This window comes from Natator depressus, chromosome 5 (assembly GCF_965152275.1).
Source record: "Natator depressus isolate rNatDep1 chromosome 5, rNatDep2.hap1, whole genome shotgun sequence".
NCBI classification, from domain to species: domain Eukaryota; kingdom Metazoa; phylum Chordata; order Testudines; family Cheloniidae; genus Natator; species Natator depressus.
Genome location: NC_134238.1, coordinates 26,963,820 through 26,990,513, shown reverse-complemented (window position 1 = coordinate 26,990,513; position 26,694 = coordinate 26,963,820). Strand labels below are relative to the sequence as shown.

Below are 26,694 nucleotides of genomic sequence, written 5' to 3'. Positions count from 1 at the left end.
CAGTGCCCGGGTGAGCGCTGAACAGACATCACCAGCCATTGTCCAGCAGAGGAGTTACAATTCAATGACTCACTCACAGGAGACACACCCAGGGATTGCTTCACCTTGTTACTCAGCAATGCCCACCAGACATGCCTGGACTTGTGTTCTCCAAGCACATGGACGCAGGGTATAAAATAGAACACAGGGGGCCCATGCTTCACTTTTCTCCTTCCCCCACCTACGCTGCAAGCAGCAAGGGCACTCAGAAGACTGAAGACTTCAACAGAGGAGACTGGCCCAGGTTTAAGGGACAAACCTGTATATTAAGGACTGCAGTATCCAGTGGGGTGAGAAAAACTGCTTAATCTGGATGTTGCCCACTCTAATAGGGTTGACAGTTTAGACTGTTTGCTTATATTTTATTTTATTTTGGTAACTAACTGACTTTTTGCTTATCACTTTTATATTCACTTAAAATCTATCTTTTGTAGTTAATACATTTATTTAACTGTTTATCTTTACCAATGAGTTTGCCTGAAGTGTTTGGTAAGGGTGTTTGCTCAGGTTTACAAAGGCTGGTGTATATCCACTTTTCATTGATGAAGTGGTGAACCAATTAATAAATTTGCACAACTCGTCTTGAGCAGTGCAAGACAATATATTCCTGAGGTACAAGGCTGGGAGCTGGCGGGGTTTGGCTGGTGCCTTTCTCTATGTGATTCATGAGTGGCTCTGGGGGCATTCATGCAATCTAGCTAGGTGTGGAGCTCCACATGCAGTTGTGCTGATGATAACAGTGCCTGGAGGAGTTTGCTGCTTGTCACTAGCAAAGCATTGTGAGAGACAGCCCAGGCTGGAGAGTTAAGGGGGCACAGCGGTCCCGCAGTGCCAGGCTTCACCCCAGGGATCCCATCACACATATGTTCCCAGTGTGTGTTGATTCTCAGGAAGGCACACAGAAAAATATACAAACAATGCAATGCACTGGATTCTGGTAGGTAATGCCTCAGAGGATGCAGTGGCATCAACTGTTAAGGCCTATGCTTGCTATTTCCTCGGCATGGAAAACAAGATGGCAATAGCCATCTAAAGTAGGTGAGTAGAAGAAAACAGGAATAAAATTCACAAATCAATAGTCAGGCTTGATGGCCTAGCTGTAGTGTGCTCACACACAGGAGACCAAAGCTAGACTCATGTTTCTTGAGGGAAGCTACCAGAAACTCTAATGGAAATTGTCTTATCTTCCTTAGTGAGAAGGACAGAGGTTCTAATAAGGGACCCTTAGTATGGAGTTTAGACCAGTGTGGAGGAGTCCTCAAGGCACCTCATGCACTTGGGAGAAACCTTAGTAATGGACTTAGAACTCAATGATCCTTCTTAATATATTCTGTTTCCATGATCAGACGACGTTTCTATGTTAAACTGAGTGTAGCGCTAGTAAAATATATAGACCAGGGATCAGCAACCTTTGGCACACGGCCCATCAGGGAAATCTGCTGGCAGGCAGGGACAGTTTGTTTACCTGTAGCGTCCGCATGTTTGGCCGATCGCAGCTCCCACTGGCCGCAGTTCGACATTCCAGGCCAATGGGGGCTGCGGGACGCGGCGGCCAGCACATCCCTCGGCCCACGCCACTTCCTGTACCCCCTTTGGCCTGGAACGGTGAACCACAGCCAATGGAAGCCACGATTGGCCGAACCTGCGGACGCTACACGTAAACAAACCATCCCGGCCCGCCAGCGGCTTTCCCTGACAGGCCACATGCCAAAGGTTGCCAATCCCTGATGTAGACCTTTCTTTTGAAGCCTTGGACATGTCCATGTGACAAAGCTACCTCTACACATCAGAATGTTTGATTTTGATCATATTGATACATGAAGACATTTGAAATATATGGTTTTTAAAAGATACTTACTGTCCAGACAACATTCATTTCTTCAGTTCGACTAACTTGAATGTCAAAAACCATTTCTAGTTCAAACTTGTGGGCTGAGTCACTAACATCCCATTCCACCAACAAACGCTGCAGAGGCAAATTCTTGGAAACTTTAAGGAATGTAGGTGAAAATTCCTGGATTTCTGGAAGAATAAATATGGTCTAAAAATATTAACACTGATGCCTGTTTAACTCCATCAAATTTGTTTGAGCCAGGACAGGCTGTAATACCGGGGCCACTAGAGAAATGGCCTGTCAACATTTTCATCACAAACCTGAGAGTTCAAAAAGCTTCCTTTAGCCTCATTTCAAAATGAACTTAAAAGGACAGCTTTATGAAGACAAAACTGAGCCAAGATTTCCTTCTCATATGGAAAGTCTGACTCCTCCTGGCAGCTCGACCAAGCTCCTCAGAGCATACCCCTCTTTTAATCTAATTGACCATACCTGGGCCCAGCCACATATCCCCTCACAGTCCCTGAACCTGGGGCATGCAGATGTTGGCATTCCTCCTTTCAGGGCGACAGCAAATAATAAATTTAAAAACTACAAACAAATGTGAAACTAGAATGTTGTTGGATACCATCGTGTTTGTTCATGCTGATGTTCTATCTCTTTCCTCCACCCTGTGCCTGCCACGTACTGTACAAACACAGAACAAATAGACAGTCCCTCTCCCGAAGAACTTCTGTTCAAAGTATAAGACAAGAGACAACAGATGGATACGGAGGACATAGATGGGGGAGTACAAGAAAACAAAGTGACAATATTGCTCAGCATGGCAGACAATGGTTTTAGCACACCGGAAACCTAATTGTTAAGGTTTTTTTGTAGGCTTCATGGCAGAAGAGTTTTAAGGAGAGATTTGAGGGTGGATAATGAATAAGTTTAAGATTTTGTCATGGTTATTTTTAGTAAAAGTCACAGGTAGATCGTGGCAATAAACAAGAATTCATGGAAGCCTGATCCCCGCCTGAGAGGGGAGCGCTGACAGCCCAAGCCCCACCACTCACCTGGGATGGGAGGGCTGACAGCCCGAGCCCTGCCACCCACCTGGGGGCAGGGGAGGCACACTGATAGCCAAATCCCTGAAGTCACGGAGGTGCCCTCTTTTAAGCCTAATTAGGAGTCAGCGTGCCCCACACAGGTGCATTGGCCTCTTCCCTCATAAAGGGCCAGTGGCACCCTGTGACATTTAGGCACTATCATAATAAAAACAATAATAACTCCACAGATGGGGATGATCTATAAGCGTCATTGCATCTATCTAGCATTTATTCTCTGTGAAAGCTGAAAGGGAACTGCCACTGTATTTCAGCCCAGCAATTAGTATATTAGTACTGGCTGGTTGTAAAGAGTTCTAAATGACTAGAAAGTGCTGAGTTTTAGTTAGGTTTCCTACCTCACTACTTTCTCCTTCAGGTTTTTTCATATAAAGAATCATCCTTATTCCCCCCCAACTAACTACTGGGGTCCTCCACCCCCATCTCTTCTTCCCCTGCATCTTGTTTCTGGGCAGTATTATTTGCAAACACAAATTCAAACAATGACTCACAGGTTTGGAGCAGAGAGATAGGATCTCTCTCTTTCTGTCCAAGCTAAAAATCTCAGCTTGTCTGTCTGACATCTCCTCATGGATGTGTAAGCCCACCATGACCAAAGCAGAGCTTTTAATCCCTCCCCTTCCATACTTTCTCCTCTAACCTCATTTCTCAGTCACTGTGGTCAGTGCCACCATCCTCTCTGGATGCATCTGAAGAAGTGAGGGTTTTATCCACAAAAGTTTATGCTCAAATAAATCTGTTAGTCTTTAAGGTGCCACCGGACTCCTTGTTACCATCCTCTCTGTCACTCAGCCTGTGTTCCCGGTAAAGCTGCGCACTTGAGCGGCTGCCCAGGAGAGATTTAAGTGCCACCCAGCTGATTAGGAGAGCCCCCAGAGCTGGTAGCATGTGTTCAGGTACCCCTCCCCCCATATTGCTCCGTCCTGCAGCTGCTCCCCTGGCTGTGCAGGGGGGGAGGGTGTTGATGTCAGGGTGCCCCCCTCTCCCCCACCCCATCTCCACAGAGCAGGGGAGACCGCCTGACTTGGGACTCAGAGCTGTTGCAGGGAAGGGTTGAGTGGCTGAGTGCCTTTCTTAAAGAGACAGTACACTGTTTCTGAGATTTCCCCAGCAGCCACTCACACAGTCTCTCTCCCTCCCTCCCTATGTACCCCATCTCCGCAGAGTAGGGGAGGGGAGACAACAGGGCTAAGGACAGAGCCGGAAAGCTTTCAGTGAGTGTCTTAAAGAGACAGCACAGTGTGTCTCTCAGAAACTTTCCCAGCAGCCAGCACACACGCTGTCTCTGTGACATGCACACACTGTGTCACACACTGTCTCTGTCAAACACACACGCTGTCACACACACACAATCTGTCACACGTCACATTGTGTCACACACACACTGTATCAGTCACAAACTCCGTCATACACTGTGTCACAGTGTTACATACACTATCACACACACACACACACACAGTCTCTGTCACACATACACTCTCTCTGTGTCAGTGTGTCTCACACACACCGTCATGCGCGCACACACTATGTCAAACACACAAAAACACCATCTGTCACACACACACACACACACTATCTCTGTGTCACACTCACCTCCCAACACATACTTGTATTGTTGTTGTTGTTACTTCTTGGTACTTCCTGCAATGCATATATATTCTCTGTAATTTAATTCTTTCAAAGTGTGTTATTTTAGTGTTTTGACTGGTCTAGGCATTTCATCATTTTTATTTCTCTTACACTTAAATTTAATTCTTTGAGTAGTGAGTTCTAAAATGCCTAACCAGTTCTGACTGGAGTACTTATCCCTATTTAACTTTTTTAAAATGTATATCATATCTAGGTTTTTTGTTTCTACTGGTGGCACACATCCACACATAGCTCAGTGCACATAACAAAATTTATTCCATACATGGATGGAAAAAATTAGAGGGAACATTGCTAACCTGGACACCCTCTTCAACTCAGATCTCACTCTAAAGCCTCAAATCCAGGCCATGTCTAAATCTTGCTTATTCTTCCTGCATAATATCTCTAAGATCTGGCCTTTCCTATCCATCCACACAGTTAGATCTCTCATCAGGCCCTCATTATCTTGTATCTTAATTACTGTAACATCCTGATCTCTGGCCTTCACAAATGCAGTCTTGGCCCACTTATATCCTAGCTTGTCACTTTAATCATGTCACCCCTCTTTTGCATCCCTTCACTGGCTCTCCCTACTGCATAGCATCAAGCACAAACTACTTGCCTTCACATTCAAGCTCCTTCATGGCCTATTCCCAATGCCACTTATCTCTCACACACTATCACAATGTTGGCACCAACCTTCACTCTGCCAATACTGCCAGTCTTCATCATCCACTTGTTAAACAAGCACCTTCGTACTTTTTCCCATGCTGCCTGTAACAGGGTAACTGTACCCTTAAAGGTAGTAGGGACTAGATGTCAGTCAATCCTTGTTCCGTGGTATATCTGTTTAAGGTCTTTGGGATTACTGGAGATGAAGAAGACCTAGGGAAGGGCAGAGGCAAGTGTTGAGAGAGGATGGTTATCCCAGATGAATGCTTGGAGAAGACCCAGGTTACTGTATCTTTAAGAGTTTGGGACCTGACCCCTCTCTGCCCAGAAATTACAAAGGGAGGCCAGGTGGGGAGAAGCTAGTTATAGGGCTGCAACAAGCCCGACAGAACAGACGCGGTCCCCGAGGAGTTGTAGGAGTCCTAAATGAGGAAGGGTGGGGGCTGAGCTGTGTTTTTGGGAAAAGAGTAACTAAATAAGACTGCATGGGGGGAACCTTGTTTAAGTACTCTGCCCTGAGAGCAAGTCATTATAAAGAACTAAGATGAAACTGAGGGCAGGGTGCCTGCGGGGTAGACAAGAGAGGGTTCCCTGGGACGGCACCCATCCACAACCGGCGTAGTTGCCGGGATCCAAAATGCCTTCCCATAAAGAAAGAATGACTGAGTGATAGAGCATGGATACCTTCTTTGGCAGGCAGATGTTCCCCCTCCCCAGGTGGCATATAGAGGGGGAGCAACAACCTTGGGAGTGTCAGCTCCAGCGTTTTGAAGAGCCCCAGCAGCAGCAGCATGTCAAAGAGGTCCAGTGACCGGGAGAATTCGGCCGCTATGGATACTGACAAGGAAAAAGGTGAGGGGCCTGGCCACTTGTGTGCACAAGTGGGGCATGTAAGATGGGTTTGCCCCTATATGGACAATGACTATATAAAATATATTGAATAGAGCACTGGGCTGTTAAAGATACCCTGCCAAAAGGTGCTGGAGCGCAAGCTACTGCAAAGCCTCCACAGAGGACTGTGAAGACCCAACTTGGGGCAAGGAAGTGTGAGAATCCAGAGACAAGCTGTTCAAGTTGTGGGGACCTGGGGCACATAGATGTTGTCCAGCTAATATTTTTGACTTTGAGTGGATGGACAGGGGAAACAGATGGAGGCTGAGAAGAAAGACTGAAGAAGCAGCTAATTGAACCAGCAGAGGTAAACAGGAACCATAAAAAAGCAGTTTCCAATATAAGGTCCTGACAGAAAAAGTTAGAAGACTTGCTTGTTGAAAGGTTGGAACATATGGAAATAGAAGTGTACAGGAACACGAGACAGCAAACCTCTCCTTCAACAGAGGAGTAAGCTCTGAAACAGAGGCTGGAGCTAGAGAAGGTCAAGTGTTCCCTGGAGAACTAGATGAAAAAGGAGCCGAAGACTAAGACCAGTGAGCTCCAGGAACTGGTCAATGAAACACTAGCACTGCACACCCTGGCAGAAGAAGCTGGGTTGCCAAGAAAGCCGGACCAGCACTACATTGAAATGCAGGGCCGAAGCATTGAAATATTGATAAGATGTGCGATAAAATGGTGGAGCATGTGAGGGGATTACCAGGAGGCCTGTGTTGATACAGAGAAGCTGACTGACATCACTCCTCCAGAAAGACTTTCCAAAAAGGACAGTTGTTCATCAAAGGACTGTGTATTCTGTGGCACAAACATTGAGGATGGGCATAAAACAGAAGATGTGATAATTGCAATAGATCCCTCAGCTACCTAGTAGACCCATACAATAATGGACTGGAGAAAGCTGGAAGAGAAGACTGCTACTGCTGATGGACGCACATTGCTAAATACCTGTAGGAGCTGGAAGAGACAAGTGCTTCACATGGAAGGCTCTTAGTGCAGGTTACACAGCAAGAGCAGGAGCTGACCTGCCTCAAAGGGGACCAGGGAACAGCAGTGTTTACTGCTACATAAGGAGCTGATTAAGCTCCAGAATCAACTTCAGGGTACATCTACACAGCAAAATAAACACCCACAGCTGGCCCTAGTCAGGTGACTTGGGCTCATGGGGCTTGGGCTGCGGAACTATAAAACTGCTGTGTAGACAAGGGGGGAGGGTTCCAGAGCCCAGGCTCCAGCCCAAGCCTGAATGTCTATCCAGCAATTTTTACCCCTGTGAGCCCAAGTCAGCTGACCCAGGCCAGCCATGGCCATACCGTGTATTCCAGTGTAGATGTACCCTCAAAGGAAGGGAGGATTGAAATCTGATTCTGAGATGGATAAAAGCTAGAAAGCCTAGAGGCTGAAGTGGCTGCCTTGCAAAGGGAACTGGACATATGCAAAGAGAGAGGCTGGCTCCTCAAAGGTACATCTGCTGGAGGAAGATAAGAGCTACCCTGATGTGAACGCAGAGGAAGCAGAATTAGAAAAGAAGAAGGTGAAAAAGGCCCTTTCACCGATCAGAGGAACTACAATGCAGAGCCGCAACCAGAACAGGACTAAGATGAAGCGGTTCATCCCAAAGAGAGAGACAAGGATGCCTCCATGTACAGAATATCAGTAAAGCAATGCAGGTGGAAAAGGAACAGAAATGGGTCATGCTAATTAACATACTAAAAGCCGCAGGCAAACATATGCAGTCCTTAGTATTTGGGACCCCTAAAAGGAATATGAACATAACTAGAGATGTCCTGAACTTTACGGGTTGTGGTGTGTGTGTATTCAGGGAGGCTGCTCTCCAGGAGACCAGGAAGCCGCCCTGTATCAGTTTAACTTGGGTAAAAGTCCATTTATGTGGACTAAGATGGAAGTAGCAAGAAGACTGTACATTCTAGGAATTCAGCATGTGACAACTATAACATTCCAAAGATTGAAGAACTACATTCACCACATGGGCAACATATGGCATGGAGACACTGACAATCTGTACCCCATGTTCATCCTTTTTACAAGACCATGATAAATTTTGTACAAATTATGCCTTGTGAGGTATCATTTGAAAACTCATAATCTGCGGAACATTATGTCCTGGTAAAATGTGTGTCAACATTGTATGTAAAGTTATATGATTCTACTGTACGAAATTGCTAAGACATGTCCCAAGTTTAGAAAAATAGCTTCAGACCAGTTCCCCAGAAACAAAATGCTAGCCAACACCTCAACCAAGTATCAAGAAAATCAAGTGGACCATCACCTAGTTAAGTGGACATTCTTTGGCAGGAAGAAGGGGGTTTGCGAGAACCTTACATATTGGCAATGGAGCAGCTGGAGGTTTCCATGGATTGAAGTGTTTGGGAACCTCCATTTGAGATAACAGCATTTGTACATATCATTTTCTAAGACAAATGCAACAAGAAGTGTGATGCTTCCTTGGGATGCCCAGAACTGTGAGTCACCTTGTTATCCCCCTGCCTCAGTGAGAGAGAGAGAGAGAGAGAGAGAGACTTGCTTGTGTTTAAGTGAGCGTCAGCTCCCTGGCGTCACCCATTTGTTGGCTACACAAACAACCTCCTCAGGGCTCTGCCAGCCCTTACTTTGCAATAGGTGCATCCCAACCCCTGAACCCCCTTGAAGCACTTCCCCTGTAGTGTCCAGCCCTTAACCACTGGACACTCCCAGAAATTATCAGCTAAGCTGTTCCCAAAGGAACGGTACAAACATCAGCTTGTTTGGTTCAACTGAGGATCAGATGCAATATAACATCACAGCACTGAGATATATTTACAGTGAAAACAATCATAAGTTTATTATCAAAGGCTAAGATTTAAGAGATAGTGAATGAGTATAATGGTGTAAACAGAAATGGTTACATATAAAACAAAAAGTATAACATGCTTTCTACAATCTAAACTTAACTTTAACAGGCTAAACTGTTGTCTAAATTTGTTTTAGGTGAGAGAGTTTCTCTCTCAGCATCTCCAACCAACACGATGTGGATCCCCCTTTCATAAATGCAAAAACTGCTGTCTTTTTTGTTTTTTCAGTGAGGGATGAAGAATATCTTTCTGCCTTCTCCTTATACTTCCCAAAGTCATTGTTTTCTCCCCAGAGTCAGGATGACCCCATGCGGTTTACTCCCTGGTGTGCTGGCTCCATGTTGACATTGTATGCAAACCAGATTCCATTGTGTTGGCTTACAATTCTTTTTTAACATATGAATCGAGTACACATGTGACTACATCCTTTGTCTGGCCAAAACCTGTATGTCAACCCTGCCTGAGACATATCCCTAAAACATATTTTCAGTACATATACATAACTCCTTAATATCATCTGTACATACATCTCACAACAATTATGAGGATCAGTATGCCTGATTAGAGACTTCAATAACCCTTTTTGGATAGGATTCAGAGTAGCAGCCGTGTTAGTCTGTATTTATCCAAAAAGGAAAGGAGTACTTGTGGCACCTTAGAGACTAACAAATTTATTTGAGCATAAGCTTTCGTGAGCTACAGCTCACTTCATCGGATGCATTCAGTAGCTGTTTGTTAGTCTCTAAGGTGCCACAAGTACTCCTTTCCTTTTTGGATAAATACTCTAAAAGTGGTGCGCTAGGTGTAATGAGTTTGTGAGGCCTGTTTAGATTTGCTGTTACAGAACAATGAACCCTTTGCAAGCTGGCAGCAATGGGCCTCTGTGTCACATGAAGGAGTCTTGGAGGAGTACAAAACTGGGCAAATTGGAAATGAATAATCCAGAGAAGAAAATACAGGTCAAAAATGGTTGAGAAAAGTAGTAGTAGATAGATAAATGTGTCTGATTTCAAATCAACGTGAATTATTGATTTAACAAAAGGTAATTTTACAAGGTGAACTGTGGTGCTTTTGACCCTCCCTCATGCTTTGTAATGAAGACAGACTGATTTATTAGCATGATAGGTTACCTAATAACAGTAGAGCTGGAAATGAGTCAGCCCTAATTTCTACAGAGAAAGTTCTGTTTGTTGTATATGCATTTCCAAGTAAAAAGCATGCATTCAGATCTCTACCTTGACCTTGGTATATACTGAAGCACAACGCCGTGTAGAGGAGTATTGTCCAAAGCACAAAATTATCCATCAGTTATCCACCTTCTCCTGAAAAGGACAAATTGTGAAAGAATAAACTTTCTTTTAGTTTGAATTTCATGCTAGAAAATTGAGCCTCCTATCACTTAAATATACGAAGCATGAACAAAGAAAACAAGACATAAAGAGAAATTACAGTTATGTTTTTGGATCTGGTTACACTATGTGGAAACATCCACAAATCCCATCAAAGATTAAATTAAGCTAATTTAACAAAACAATCGGTCTTTAAAATGCTGTGAGGGTTTTCCTTTCGAGGAATAAATCTTACTAAATTGAACAATAAACATGAATATTCACCCTCAGCTCCACATATCTTATCTCCTAGGGGTCTGCCATGTAAGTGAAAGAGAGATTCCCCTCAGCAAGGAGAGAACAACAACAAAATTGTAAAATACCGTGTGGCTCTAAGACCAAAATCTGCCTTACACAGGTTCTGAGTCAAAGCTCACTGAAGTCAATGGAAAGACTCCCATGAACATCAGTGTGCTTTGGATCAAACCCTTAGCACCTACTTGAAATTAAATGAAAACATTTTGTTTTCATACTTTGCTTTAATATGACATAAATGTACAGTTCTCTGCCTTTCCGGAAATTACCCACAGCCTTGTCTAAACCATTTACAGGCTGAGTTGCTCTCTGGAACTCACATTGCAACAGGTAGGAATTCTGCTTTGACTGCAACATTGGAACCTAATGGTCTGATTGTCTGATGTTGTGAGATACATAGCATCCTCAATTCCCATCACAGTCTCAACACCTTGCCCTGTCACTGCAGAAGATATTTTCCACAGGAAACAGTTATTCCAACTTAGTATCCCTGGGCAGTTGTGAAAAGTACTCCATGCTTAATGGACCTGATTCAGGTCAACTCTACTTGAGGACTCTTTGAATTGCTTAATGGGTGCTCAGAAACTTGCAAAATCAAACCTCCTCTTTGGAAGTTTTTCTTTTCCACTCAGTCAAGAGGATCTTCCCATTTGCATTCTGCTTTCTTCAAAATTGTTTAAAGCATGAAATACTAGCTGATGCTCATGTTCCTGTGATAATCATGGTGTTGATGTCACCATCTGTTCTTTGTGTCAATGATGTGACCTGTGACATTATTTAAGTCTTAACCATCATCTGACACATACATACTACAAAAATCAGGACAAAATCTCCTCAATTTATCACTAACTAAAACTGCTAACTATAGAATATTTGTGGTGGAGCTGGGTTTATTCATCTCATGAGAAATAAACAATTGTGGTAATCTTAACCTAGTACAAGGAAAGGACAATTCCTGATGGTAAAAGAAATGCTGATCAGAGAGAAAAACCCCCAAAGCATGAATCAGCTATGGCATTCCAATCTCATGTTACTGTTTAGGAAAAGTTGAAGCACAGAATCCCTGCCCTAAAGCACTGCACGTAGTAGCAGGAGTTGAACTGTTGCTCATCTAATTTGATGCTGCTGCTTGTCTCATTCTAGTAAAGGCAAACAGAATGCAGCCACATTTGTTTCTGTATTAGCACAAGGCTTTAAAAGTAAAATCTGTGTTTAAACCATACTGTGTATAGATCTATTACAGCCGGCATGGAAAACTTCTTTAAAAACTCTAACATACATATATTATAAGATTAAAGAAAGCTAATAAGATGTCCTTCTGGATGCACGCAACATAAATCCACTGTTCTCAAGTCTGTCCAAGACTCAAAGAACTGATAACTATAGCTTTGTCAGGCTCACTTCGCAGGTAGAACAGAATCTGAAAAGCGCTATGTGAAACCATGTGGGTTACTTTACAAAATAATAAATTACAGTAAACTGAATGTAGACAAAGAGAGGAACTAGTGCCTGCTTACAATAAGCCACAGAGTGCTGGACATTAGAACTTGTTTTACTGAGAGAGAGAATGCTGATTAGGATATTCAGGTTATTCTCGACTCTCTTTGAACAGTGCAACGCAATCTTTCATTTTCTAAAGACACAGGCAGAAGCAATTTTGGTTTAATTTTTCATGCTAGGGAAGCAAGAAAAACCACTCCCCTACCCACTGTAAAAAATTCTTACAAGTACAAACATATTCAGTGGACTCTCCCAAATTTGAACATCAATTATCTTTACATACTGTACTACGAGCGCTGACTTCAATGAGTTTCCCTGCATTTATGCTGAAGTAAGTGAACACAGAATCTAGTTATATGAGACTGCCAGTTAAGAGGGGTCAAAGGAATGGAAATATCTACTTTATTTGTTTAAAATATTACTGATTCAGGGATATATTAATTTGTCACGTGGAGTGAATTTTTGTACTGTTTGGCCAAATAATTGATCTCCCTACTTATAACACATAGTATGTTCATATTCAGTGAATTCACATATAACCAAAGGACCGCTGCAAGAGCTAGCTATAGCAAACCAATTATTTGCACTGTTAAAAGTTTAGAAATTTTTTTTCTAGCTGATCTAATTTAAGAGAGATCAATGGAAAATTATTCATATGAGTTTTGCACAAATTTCCCTTTCTGATAGACTAATGGATGGTCTCTGCTGCATAAGTGCAATATGCAACTAAGCAGAATCCTTTCAAAGCAAGTAACATTAAACCTCAGACAACATTCTATTTAATGGATTTTATTTCAATTATACCAAAGGAGTACAGAGACACAGCTCTCTCTCTCCTTATTTAGGGGAAAAATCATTTAAAGTCAGTGGTGCTGAGTCTGTTTGCACTCGCACCAATTTCATGCCAGTATAACTCTGTTTATTTCAGATGCATTATTCCCTGTTTACACTAGTATCAGTTTGAAGATAATTAAGCCCAAAAGGAGTCATGTCTTGTAGTGTTTTGTAGGATTTAGCCCAAATTATTTTATCTGATTTGTTGCTCATTATGGGCTTGATATTGTGAAATGCTGAATACCCTGGCCCTGATTAAGCACAGCATTTAAGTACATGCTTAACCATAAGCACATCAGCGGTCCTAGCAACTTAAAATTAAATACTTACGTAAGTGCTGTTCTAGATTGGAGCTAGCATACTCAGCAATTTATAGGATCAAGCTCACTCACGACACACACACAATGAAATGAGAAAGCAGAAATTATCTGGTCTTTATCTCTAACCAGGGGGGTCAATCCTGTAGTCCTTATACAAGCTAACTTTCCATTAAACAAGTCACTGGGGCAAACCTAATGTGAAAAAAGTTGACAAATCTGATAAATTCTGTCTCGATTACAGGTCGCCTTTCAACTAGCATGGGCAGGCGAGAGAGCCCATCTGCATTTGCGTGCACTTCTGTTCTTTGACTTTGATGTCATAGACGTAACCAGCTAAGAAAAACTTCCTAACTGTAAGTATGGTAGGACAATGGAATAAACTGCTAGGGAAGTCGTCGAATCTCTTTCATTAGAGGTTTTCGAAAAGAGGCTGGATAGCCATCTGTCTTGTATGGTATACACACAAATCCTGCATCTTGGGAGGGGATTAGACTAGATGACCCTTGCAGTCCCTTCTGACCCTACGGTTCTATGATTCTAAATTCACTGGGAATTTTGACTGAGTAAGAACTGCAAGATCAGGCCTTTTGCCTAAACTACTTTTGTTTAAAAAAAAAAAGTTTTTATCTAAACTGAAATTTTAAACTACTTTCTAAAAATGAATACAAATGTGACCACCTAACTCCATCTATGTGCAGCATCAATTGATTTAGTGCATTTCATTTAGGATATTGTATTGTTATTTATTGTACATTAAGAATGGCTGGTACAATATTATATTCCTTTCTATGCATCATATATATATATATATATGTGTATATATATATATATATATATATATATATATATATATACACACACACACACATATATATATATTCCTGAGCTAGCTGCAGCATTCAGCACTATTCAACACTACAATGATCTAATGTAACGTTTCTCAAACTGGGATCTGCGAGGGTACTCCGGGGGTCTGCCAACCCTGCTGCTCAACTCTTCCCCCTCCTTCCCAGTGCCTCCTGCACACCGAGGAACAGCTGTTCAGTGGCATGCAGGAGGCGCTGGGAGGGAGGGTGAGGAGCAGGGACGGGGCATGCTAGGGGAGGGGGCAGGAAGAGGAGGGGCAGAGGTGGAGAGGGGGCAGAAAGAGTCAGGGACGAGAAGGGCAGGAGTGGAGTGGGAAGAGGTGGGACAGGGGTGGGGTCTCGGGGGAAGAGGTGGGGTGCGGGTGGAGCCTGGGGCTAAGTGGGGGGTTTTGGGGTCTGTGAAAAATGTTAAATCAAAATGGGGGGTCCTTGGGTTGCTAAAGTTTGAGAACCACTGATCTAATATAATGCTATATTTTGATCATATTTGTGTGTGATTGTAGTTAATTAAACCAAATAACAAGGAGAAAGGCTATAACACCCCATTAAAAACCAAAAAATATGTATTAAACATTTAAATAACTAATATCTGATTAGGAATTAGGTAAGAAACAGAATTCTTAATATGTAAATATATAGTTATGGCTAATGCTTTGACTCAAGTGTCTTCCACAGAGCCATAAACATTCAATCTTCATTTATATAAAAGCTTCAGATTGCAAATACCTGTAGTAAACAAACTACCCCATGATTAATACCAATTACTGTCAATCACTTATTTCATAAAAATAATCATTATAAACGGCGCAACAGAGCAGCATTCACAGAGTGTCTTTAACAGCATAAAACATTGCAGTCAAGGCTATGCCTTTGTAGAGCACAGAGGATATAGCTTCACCCATTGTCTGCAAAGCGTACAAATTCCAGCTTTTTATAACCATTGTATTCAGGCAAATTTCCAGACTGTGAAATAATCCAGAGGGGAGAATGTTAACTTTGGCACCTGTATCCACCATGCATTTAGAGGTATATCATTAATTTATCTGATATGGGATCCCAGTGCCTTGCCGTACAAAAGGAAACATCAGAGTCCCTGATAAAAGTGGTCTCATGTGGCTCCATGTTTACAGCACGCATTTCAGGCCTCCCATCATTGCGAACCAGTATACGACAGTACTCTAATTTAAAGTGTTCTTCATTCCCACGAGCCCAGCACACAGCAGTTCTATACAGGCAGGCAGGCAAGTTGACCAAGTGACTCGTACTACCACAGCAGAAACAGTGAGAAGCTGGCAACTTTTGCTGCTGAGGGTGTGGAGCAGGAGTAGGTAGCATTATATGACTTTCTTTGGGTGATGGAAGCAGGAGCAGCTAATGGTTTAAGGGTAGACACAAAGGTAGCAGCAGTCTGAGACACAGACCCCTTTCAACCCGAGCCCTCTCAAATGCCTCACTGCTAGCAACTGAAGCATCAAAAGTTAGAGCTCTAATATCTTCAGCCAGTAACTGTTCACCCAGGGAGTCCTTGGCTATGCTAGTCACAAAAATATCCCTAAGCATAGTCATCATAATGTTCCCAAATTCACAGTCCTGGGCCAACCACCACAAATGACACGCAAACTCACATATGGTTTTGTTGGGCTGCTGGCAAGCTTCAACATATGTTTCCTCTTTAGCAAAACAGAATCTCCAGTCCCAAAATTGACGTGGCTCTGCAGCGCCTCAGTGACTAAGGAGGACTTGGGCTCTGGGAGTCCATCTTAAGTATCAACAGCATCATAGGCTAAGCAGTTCTGTAGCGAGGGTAATCTAGCAGCATCAGAAAGTTCAGAATCTGCACATAGTTCAGAAAATTCCAAATAAAGTATTGCCAGTCAACAGTCAAAGGATGTGCAGGCAGCATGTGTTGCAGAATAGAAGCACTTATTACCATAATGTTACACTCTGGTCCACCCCAGAACAGTTATCCCAAAACACAAGGAAATCAAAGCAAGTAAGTGGTCAATCAAACCAAAACATATAATAACCATGAACCACACAAGTCAGCAACAGTGTGAACAAAACATAATAACAGTCCAAATGGCAGGCTTATAGCAGCAGGCCCTGGGTAACTGCACACACCCAATGCTATGTACATACACAAGAATAGGAACTGGAACACTGAGTTTAGAGAGCCAGAAAACGAACAGGAACAGGGATCAGGAAGCAACACACAGGAAGGCAATACACATGCACAGCTGTCATCATGAGGACAAAAAGAATTGCAACCTTGGAATAAAATGCAAATTCAATTTCAATAAAACATAATTCTTGAACAGTCATTTTAAGATTAACTCTCACTCGAGTAGCCTGAATAAGGTAGACATGGAATTTTCATACTTTTTCCTTGCCATTTACTTGAGTCATCAAAATAATTCCATATTTTGAAATAGCAATTCTTTGGTAGTTGACTACAATGGTTCAACCAAATATTTTATACCAGTATCACTCAGTGATTAGATTAAAAAGATATTTTGGGATGGATTCTGTGACCCTTACTCATGCAGAGTAGTGCTAACTGCACATACAGTCCCATATTAGAGACACAACAGGACCAGGCTGTATATGTGTAGATTTAATAAGCTATATATGAGTAGATTTATTTACACTAAACCGCTTTACACCATTCTAGTAACATAATGGGGCCTTAAATGGATGTTAAATGAAACCCACTTTAAGACCCATTGCCAGAGTGTTGTAAAATACCTTTACTATAAATGATAATCAGGCCCTGTTTCCAAAGTCTTTTATTTTACAGTTTACTGCTAATTTGACATATTTTTATTTACAAGTTTCATTAGCTTGAAGAGAAAATCTGCTGCTTCAAATTACATTTATGGGCTAATTTTGTGTCTGCAAAGATGCCTGTTTACATACATTTTACCGGTAAGAAATTAATTCCATAAATAAACTATTTTACTAAATTGTGGGTTTTAAAAAAAACATTTTCCATACTACAATAAACAGCGGAATTTGCATGCTTGCATAAAAGTATTTTTCACATCTGCACTAAAATCAGAAATACACATAAGGCTAACTGATTACTTGCCAACAATTTTTTTCCCCTTATCTTTAGTCATGTACATTTTTCTTCTGGACATTTCAATACCCAGAGTCAGATCCTCATTTGGTGTAAATCAGTGTAGCTCTATTGGTTTCAGTACAGGTATGCCATTTTACACCAGCTAAGGATCCAAGGTTCCACTATTCTTTGAAATATTTGCTCTCTGTTTGGCCTGTTTCCTCAAGTTTAAGGACCCTCAGTTTGTGACTTTTAAAACCTGATAATGCAAACTCAATTCATGTGAGTGAGGTCAGCTTATGAAAAAAGGTTTGATTCGTAGAGGGGATAAAAAGTCAAAGGAGGACTTGTGGCACCTTAGAGACTAACTAATAAATTTATTTGAGCATAAGCTTTCGTGAGCTACAGCTCACTTCATCGGATAGTTGATGTTAGGCACACCTAGCAATCCACCAATCTTATTCCTTCAAGAACTGTCCCGACTAACATGTTACCTTTCCCTTTCCTCGCAATGGCTATGGGAAGAGCCCTTTAACAGCAACATTGCTTATACCAATCCTTCCCATCCCTTTTCAGGCCTGGCTTAAGAACTGTCAAGCATGAAAGTGAGTGTGAAGTGAAGGAATTAAAAAACAAAACAAAAAAAACAACAGTGGGAGACAGATGATGACAGAAATAAAGAAACTGCAGCTGAAGAGGAAAAAAAGAAAAGACAAATGATAACAGAGTGTCCGAAGTACGGGACATTATTCTAAAAGGCCTGTCCTTTTCAAAAGCAAAGACAAATAAAAGAAAACTGTTAAAAACAATATGCTAACACAAATACCTACCAGGTTTCAGCTGAGTTTTTCCCTGTAGGACTTTCTTCTGCAATTTTCTTGTCCTTCAGTCCCACTTTGCTAATTCCTTTCTCCCTTTCCCTGGCTTACTCCTCTCTCTCTCTCTCTCTCTCTCACAACCCTGCACGTATTTCCTGTTTTCCTCTTCTCACTCTCTCACTTTCCTCAGGAAAATGTGTGAAGAGCAGCCAAAGGAAACTCGTAATCTAATGCTGCTCTGTGACAACGTAGGTTTTGCTCTGTGCAGTGAGAGGAGTTGTGAGAATCACATGGAATGCTGCCACCAGGAGCGTGCCCTATGCAGTATTATGAAACTGGTGCCCCTATGCCTGACGGCAGCCCGGGGGGCGGAGGGGAGGCAGCAAAGGATACCAAGACGCCTGGCCCGCCTCACGGCAGAGGAGAGTCATCGTTCCCCGCAGAGACCCCCGTACCCTCTCCCTCACACAGAATGCGCAGCGCCAGCGTATTTGGCCCTGTGAATAAGGCCCCTGCCTAAGGAGACTGCAGTGCGCGCTGGGTGTGCGGGAGCTGACCCATTCTTACCTGCTGTCATGGGCAGTGGGTGAAGCTGCCGCTTGGGGAGGCTAGCTCCCCAGCCCACCTCTTCTGCCTGTGGCCCCGCATATACTTGACCCTTGCTCTGCCCCAGGCCCCACCTCCACTCTGCACAGGCCCCACCCCTCCCCACTGTCTCCCTCCTCTCTTCCCTCCCTCACCCTGCTCACCTCCTTCCAGCCAAATCCCTGAACCCAAATGAAGCAAATGACATTTGAAAAAAACACTCTTCTGCAATTTCTTTCTAAAGAAAATGTAGCATGTTTTCCACTGCAAGCCAGATGGTGAAGACTGGACAGGTAGAAGGTACCTAATTAAAAGCACTAAACTTGTGAATAAAAAATGTCAGTCACAGGTTTTTTGATATGCCCTGAAGTTTGTCAGATTTATTTCCAAAAACTTTGTAGTAAGGGCAAGTCAGCTGTCTTGCTGAATACAACATTAAATATTATGGAATACATTATGCAGCTCTTCTCGTTTTTACATTTTCTTAATCAGTATTTCTAAGCTGATTTTATATTTTAAATGTACTCTTAAGCCTTCATAAAGTAATCATTCCAGATCACTACATATTTAACTCACTGAAACAAAGACATTATTTTAAAATAATCAGTCACAGAGATTTAGTGTGTTCATAACAATGTTCATTGCCCTTAGAAAAAGGGAACACTATTTTACTTTGTGTGATCTCCATAACAATAGACATGTTTATGAAATTTCACCAACTTTAAAAAATATGTTTCCATGGATTTTGGGCATGGCATAAAGGATTTTATATCTTACTAGGTACTGATTTTGCTGGAGGGTTCTTTTAAAACTAGTTCATCAGATAGTCAGAAGTAAAGAAAGGGAAACTCTCTGTCCAGCTATCTGGAAGGAAAGGGGTGTTGTCTCTATAAGGGCTCTCTTCATCCGGGGCAAGGGGTAGAAGGGAGAAAGGGATGGATCAAAAGGACAGGAAGATTTTGGAAGCAAGTTTTTTTTACTGTAGTAATTAAAATGAAAATGTGTATTTTAGATAAGTGTGGTCTTTTGAAGGATTTATTTAAAAAACTGTATGTCTGAAGATCCAAGCATTTAAGGCTAAAGATGATTGTGCATCTAAAAATCTATGCAAGGATTTTTTAGAGATGTGATTTTATAATCTTCACCAACTCACTAATGAAATATTTTTTAAGCAAATTTTAAACTAAGGTCCTGTAGACTAACATGTTCTGAGTAAATATTACAGTAATGCACACCTGCTTTTGTCAGTAAATTCAGAAATTGACAGGAATATGCCTGGGGTTTGTCAAATGCCTGTTAAATGGCTTTATTACCACTTGCATGACTCTTTAACAGTTTCAATGTTGTGCTAATAGGTCTGGCAGGCTGGAAGTCTTTTTCACTTTTAAGTTACTAGATCTCCTCTGGAGTAAGAGTCACCAGGCTGTAGCATTTAGCTGTGGGAGCCTGCAGGAAGGGTCAGAACAGGGATAGGAAGAGCTGGGAGAGTGGCTACTAAGACCCAGTGGTGCCCCAAATTTTCAGGTGCCCAACGCAGCTGCATATACTAAGGACAGCACTGGTTGGCAGGGAGGAGTAGTCAATGCAGTGCTGCCATCTCCCATGATTTTGTCATGAATCTCATTATGCTCAATAAATTTGTTAGTCTCTAAGGTGCCACAAGTACTCCTTTTCTTTTTGCGAATACAGACTAACACGGCTGCTACTCTGAAACCTGTCATTATGCAAGGCACTGAATTTAGCCCTATGGAGTGGAAAGCTATCAACTTCATGAAAAAACTCGTACAGATACACAGACATCATCTTCCTTTCCAAATGCAGACAGATGGACATCATACCAAAAGGAATGAAGGTAAAAAATCCATTACAATCTACATACCACACAGACTATGCTGACAGCTTGTGCCACACACTCTCAAAGAAACTGTGGAACCACCTGATCAACATCCTCTACAGCAAACAGGGAAAGATTAAGAATGAGCTCTCAAAACTGGATACTCTCATAAAAAACCAGCCTTCCACACAAACTTCCTCGTGGCTGGACTTTACAAAAACTAGACAAGCCATTTACAACACACCCTTTGCTTCTCTACAAAAGAAAAAGGACACTAAACTATCTAAACTACTACATGCCACAAGGGGCCACAACAGTGGTTCCCTTAACCCACCCAGCAATATTGTTAATCTATCCAACTATACTCTTAGCCCAGCAGAAGAATCTGTCCTATCTCGGGGCCTCTCCTTCTGCCCCTCCACCCCCACGAACATGATACAGTTCTGTGGTGACCTAGAATCCTATTTTCGACGTCTCCAACTCAAGGAATATTTCCAACACACCTCTGAACAACATACTAACCCACAGAGAACTTCCTACCAAGACTACAAAAAGAAGGATTCTGGGTGGACTCCTCCTGAAGGTCGAAACAACAGGCTGGACTTCTACATAGAGTGCTTCCGCCGACGTGCACAGACTGAAATTGTGGAAAAGCAGGATCACTTGCCCCATAACCTCAGCCGTGCAGAACACAATGCCATCCATAGCCTCAGAAACAATTCTGACATCATAATCAAAAAGGCTGACAAAGGAGGTGCTGTCGTCATCATGAATAGGTCGGAATATGAACAAGAGGCTGCTAGGCAGCTCTCCAACACCACTTTCTACAAGCCATTACCCTCTGTTCCCACTGAGGGTTACCAAAAGAAACTACACCATTTGCTCAAGAAACTCCCTGAAAAAGCACAAGAACAAATCCGCACAGACACACCCCTGGAACCCTGACCAGGGGTATTCTATCTGCTACCCAAGATCCATAAACCTGGAAATCCTGGACACCCCATCATCTCAGGCATTGGCACCCTGACAGCAGGATTGTCTGGCTATGTAGACTCCCTCCTCAGGCCCTACGCTTCCAGCACTCCCAGCTATCTTCAAGATACCACTGACTTCCTGAGGAAACTACAATCCATCGGTGATCTTCCTGAAAACACCATCCTGGCCACTATGGATGTAGAAGCCCTCTACACCAACATTCCACACAAAGATGGACTACAAGCCGTCAGGAACAGTATCCCCGATAATGTCACGGCAAACCTGGTGACTGAACTTTGTGACTTTGTCCTCACCCACAACTATTTCACATTTGGGGACAATGTATACCTTCAAATCAGCAGCACTGCTATGGGCACCCGCATGGCCCCACAGTATGCCAACATTTTTATGGCTGACTTAGAACAACGCTTCCTCAGCTCTCATCCCCTAATGCCCCTACTCTACTTGCACTACATGGGATGACATCTTCAGATCAGACGTCAAGAATTATAACATTCAAAAACCAGTTGGAGAACACTTCAATCTCTTTGGTCACTCGATTACAGACCTAAAAGTTGCAATTCTTCAACAAAAAAACTTCAAAAACAGACTCCAACGAGAGACTGCTGAATTGGAATTAATTTGCAAACTGGATACAATTAACTTAGGCTTGAATAAAGACTGGGAGTGGATGGGTCATTACACAAAGTAAAACTATTTCCCCATGTTTATTCCCCCCCTCCACTGTTCCTCAGACGTTCTTGTCAACTGCTGGAAATGGCCCACCTTGATTATCACTACAAAAGGTTCCCCCACTCCCCCGCTCTCCTGCTGGTAATAGCTCACCTTAAGAGATCACTCTCATTACAGTGTGTATGGTAACACCCATTGTTTCATGTTCTCTATGTATATAAATCTCCCCACTGTATTTTCCACTGAATGCATCCGATGAAGTGAGCTGTAGCTCATGAAAGCTTATGCTCAAATAAATCTGTTAGTCTGTAAGGTGCCACAAGTACTCCTTTTCTTTGTTCTTAGTACGTATTTGGAGGCTCACAAAGATTCTGTGGAGTAGCATCCACTGAGGCAGCCTGGAACCAAATAGAACCCTTAAGAAATTAAATATGGCATTGACTAGTCATAATACGACCTGCTAACTCTTAGTATTTTGAAAAAATACACAGCTGAATTCTACAAAGTAGTCAATCTCTTTTACATATGCAGGCTTTTTCTGAATATATATCTTCATGAGAGAGAAACAGAAAGCATCTCATGAGCTGTTGTGTTTAATGGGTAAATAACAGGCTTCTAAAAATGCATATGTAAGAAATGAACGGATACCATTCAGGTCTCCTAGACACATAAAGTTGTACTTAAGTCATTACTTACTCTTGTTTTTCTGATAAATACGAAGCTCTTTAGAAACCTAACCCCATGCATTATTACCCAAACAGGGAAGATATTATGTAATTAATAATAGTCTCCTGTGAAGGCTTTTATTCCCCCCCCCCCAAAAAAAAAAGAGCATTACATGCTCATGTGTCTCTTCAAATATGTGAAGTCCTTGCACTCCCCATACCTCTCAAGGAAGACATGCTATATCGCAGTCTGTAAAGTGCCAGGGTCCAGGTCTGTGACTGATACTGATGGAATCAGTAGCCCAACGTAAGGGATTCTGCAGCAATAAGAGGGCTAGTATCATGATCTACTTCAGGCATCAGCTATGTGAACTGATGTTGGGATTTGGTTTACTCTGGACTAGGGGAAGTTGCATATCTCCTAAATTAGGGTGGTAAAAGGGGGGCAATGTGGGTCGCGGGGGTGGAGGGGAGGGAGACATGCAACCAAAAATTAGCCTGATCCAGCAGGATACAAGTAATCTATTGAAGTTTTTGCTGCTTGATTCCACCCAAATATGTTGAGGTTTGCTGAAGTAAGTGTGAGGGAGGAGGAGAGAGACAGCAGAAGCAATACAGTACCTCTTTCCTCTGTTTTGACTTACAGTTGCATTTATGACCAAAATTTGATATGATTTGACAGGATCCAGATGAGAAAGATGAGTTTTTGCAGGGCTATTGTGATCAGATGCGTCCAGGTCTGGATTTCTGAGATGCACTAGGAGCAGGTAAACATGTTCTCTAAAGTAGTGGCATCTTGGAAACTGGAGGCAAAATCTGGCAGGATCTAGCAGCGGGATTTGCAGCATTGTTGTTGGGATGTGTTCAGCTTTTTGTTGTTGTTGCTGGAGCAATGTATTTAAACAATGAAACAAAGTATCGGGACCAAGTATTAGTTGCTCCAGCAGATACTAGATGTCGTATTTGACTGTATTGCTGGGCCAGGATGCATCAGGGTCAGGGTGTCTGAAGAAGAGCATTGATATTTGTTCTCTATTTATGCAGTAGAAGTTGTTGCACTGAGACCAACAAGTGTCAGGATCCAGCTTTTAACTCCCCCTCCCAACATTCTTTCTAAGTTCTATGACAAATGTGTCTAGAGTCAACACACCAGCCACTTTATGGTCACGGTTGGAATATTTGAGGCTACAAATTTACCCTAGTTGTAACCTCATTTGTAAAAAGTATTGTAACATCTTGTGAACTTTCATATAACGTATAATAAAAAAATGGTGGTGGAAAGTAGGTTAATTTGCTTTCAGTAATAAATGTTATAAACAGGTGCAAGAGAACCAGACAGCGAGACTACATTACTCCAAACAGTAAAGGCCATGCTGATCTGACTAAGGACTATGCTTGGAAAAAATGGAAGATAAATGAATCAAAGTTGGTGTGTCAGATAATAGGCCTAGGTCTGTCGATTAATCACAGTTAACTCACGCGATTAACTCAAAAAAATTAATCGCACTTTTAATCGCACTGTTAAACAATAGAATACCAATTGAAATTTATTAAATATTTTTGGATGTTTTTCTACATTTTCAAATATATTGATTTCTGTTACAACACAATACAAAGTGTACAGCGCTCACTTTATTTTTTATTACAAACATTTGCACTGTAAAAATGATAAAGAAATAGTATTTTTCAATTCACCTAATACAAGTACTGAAGTGCAATCTCTTTATCATGAAAGTTCAATTTACAAAATGTAGAATTATGTACAAAAAAAATAACCGCACCCAAAAACAAAACAGTGTAAAACTTTAGCGCCTTCAAGTCCACTCAGTCCTACTTCTTGTTCAGCCAGTCAAACATGTTTGTTTACATTTATGGGAAATAATGCTGCCCGTTTTTTATTTACAATGTCACCTGAAGGTGAGAAAAGGCATTTGCATGGCACTTTTGTAGCCGGCATTGCAAGGTATTTAAGTGCCAGATATGCTAAACATTAGTATGCCCCCTCGTGCTTCGGCCCCCATTCCAGAGGACATGCTTCCATGCTGATGACGCTCGTTAAAAAAAATGTGTTAATTAAATTTGTGACTGAACTCCTTGGGGAGAATTCGCAAAAAGAAAAGGAGTACTTATGGCACCTTAGAGACTAACCAATTTATTTGAGCATAAGCTTTCGTGAGCTACAGCTCACTTCATCGGATGCATCAAATAAATTGGTTAGTCTCTAAGGTGCCACAAGTACTCCTTTTCTTTTTGCGAATACAGACTAACACGGCTGCTACTCAGACTTGGGGAGAATTGTAATCTTGATGATGACCAGCACGTGTTGTTCGTTTTAAGAACACTTTCGCTGCAGATTTGACAAAAGAAGGTACCAATGTAAGATTTCTAAAGATAGCTACAGCACTCGACCCAACGTTTAAGAATCTGAAGTGTCTTCCAAAATCTGAGAGGGATGAGGTGTGGAGCATGCTTTCAGAAGTCTAAAAGAGCAACACTCCAATGCGGAAACTACAGAACTGAACCACCAAAAAAGAAAATCAACCTTCTGCTGGTGACATCAGACTCAGATGTTGAAAATGAATATGCATTTGTCTGCACTGCTCTGGATCGTAATCAAGCAGAACGTGTCATCGGCATGGACGCATCTGGCATGTAAATATCTTGTGATGCCAGCTACAACAGGGCCATGCGAACGCCTGTTCTCACTTTCAGGTGACATTGTAAACAAGAAGCAAGCAGCATTATCGCCTGCAAATGTAAACAAACTTGTTTGAGCGACTGGGTGAACAAGAAATAGGACTGAGTGGACTTATAGGCTCTAAAGTTTTACATTGTTGAATACAGTTATTTTTTGTACATAATTCTACATTCGTAAATTCAATTTTCATGATAGAGATTGCACTACATTATTCATATTAGGTGAACTGAAAAATACTATTTCTTGATTTTTAGAAATATTTGTAATAAAAAATAATATAAAGTGAGCACTGTACACTTTGTATTCTGTGTGGTATTTGAAATCAATATATTTGAAAATGTAGAAAACATCCACAAATGTTTAAATAAATGGTATTCTATCATTCTTTAACAGTGCGATTAATCGCAGTTAATTTTTTTAATTGCTTGATAGCCCTAATTAGGCCTAATTTGTGGGCAAAATATTCATCCCTCTCTGGGTCACCGCAAGAGGAGTCGGAGAACAAAACTGCAGGATGTGTTAATTAATTAGACCCTTACCAAGCAATAGGAGGTTTGAAATTCAAAAAGGAGACCTTTACAATAAATACTTGCTAGTGATAGAAAAGCCCACTTTCAAACGCCACCAGTGGAACCACAAGGGCTTTTGTTGGCCATGGATGGTGTGTGGGGGAGATAAATTTGAACACCACCGTCCCTCAAATCACCACCCATGTTGAGTGCCCAGGAATCATCCTGCCCTGGAAAATAAACGGAGTAAAGAGAGCGGGAGAGAGCGCCAGCAGGAGGGGGTGGGGGAAAGGGGTACTCACTGCCTTGGCTCCTGGAGCTGCCGGGGGCTGGGTAGCCGCGGGCTCGCTACGAAGGCGTCTAGCCTGGCCAGGGGAAGGCACCTGAAGCGGGGCACACGCCGCGTGCAGAGCCCTCCCTTCCCCCGCTCGCTCGCCAGGGATTGGGAAGCTGGGAGTTTTAGCAGCTGGGCCAAGCTGCCGTGTGGGTCAGCGGGGGCTGGCCCGACTCCGTGCTCGCCAGCTGCCCCCGCGGTGAATCAGCCGCCCGCAGCTGGCTTTACGGGAACAGCGGCTTGGAGCGGGAGGGGGCTGCGCTTCCAGGCTCCTTCTGGGGACCGGCGGCGCGGGGGACTGCGCCGCTGCCGCAGTGCCTCGGGCCGGGGCCGGGA

The 26,694-nt window shown here is 42.4% G+C and overlaps 1 protein-coding gene and 1 long non-coding RNA gene across 2 annotated transcripts in view; one reads left to right on the top strand and one right to left on the bottom strand.

The window, feature by feature from the left end:
- The window catches only part of OSMR (oncostatin M receptor), a 52,940-nt gene extending 34,547 nt beyond the window's left edge, over window positions 1–18,393 (bottom strand). The window contains exons 1-3 of the mRNA XM_074952497.1: window positions 18,078–18,393; window positions 10,259–10,345; window positions 1,898–2,061 (exon numbers count right to left, since the gene is read on the bottom strand). Coding sequence (XP_074808598.1) covers window positions 1,898–2,061; window positions 10,259–10,328 — 234 coding nt within the window. The 5' untranslated portion in view covers window positions 10,329–10,345; window positions 18,078–18,393. The remainder of the gene's footprint in view (window positions 1–1,897; window positions 2,062–10,258; window positions 10,346–18,077) is intronic.
- On the top strand, window positions 233–17,908 carry LOC141987288 (uncharacterized). Its single transcript, XR_012639487.1, has 3 exons — window positions 233–329; window positions 13,562–13,673; window positions 17,824–17,908. It is a non-coding gene; the product is annotated as an uncharacterized LOC141987288 (long non-coding RNA).
- Window positions 18,394–26,694: the final 8,301 nt, after the last annotated feature.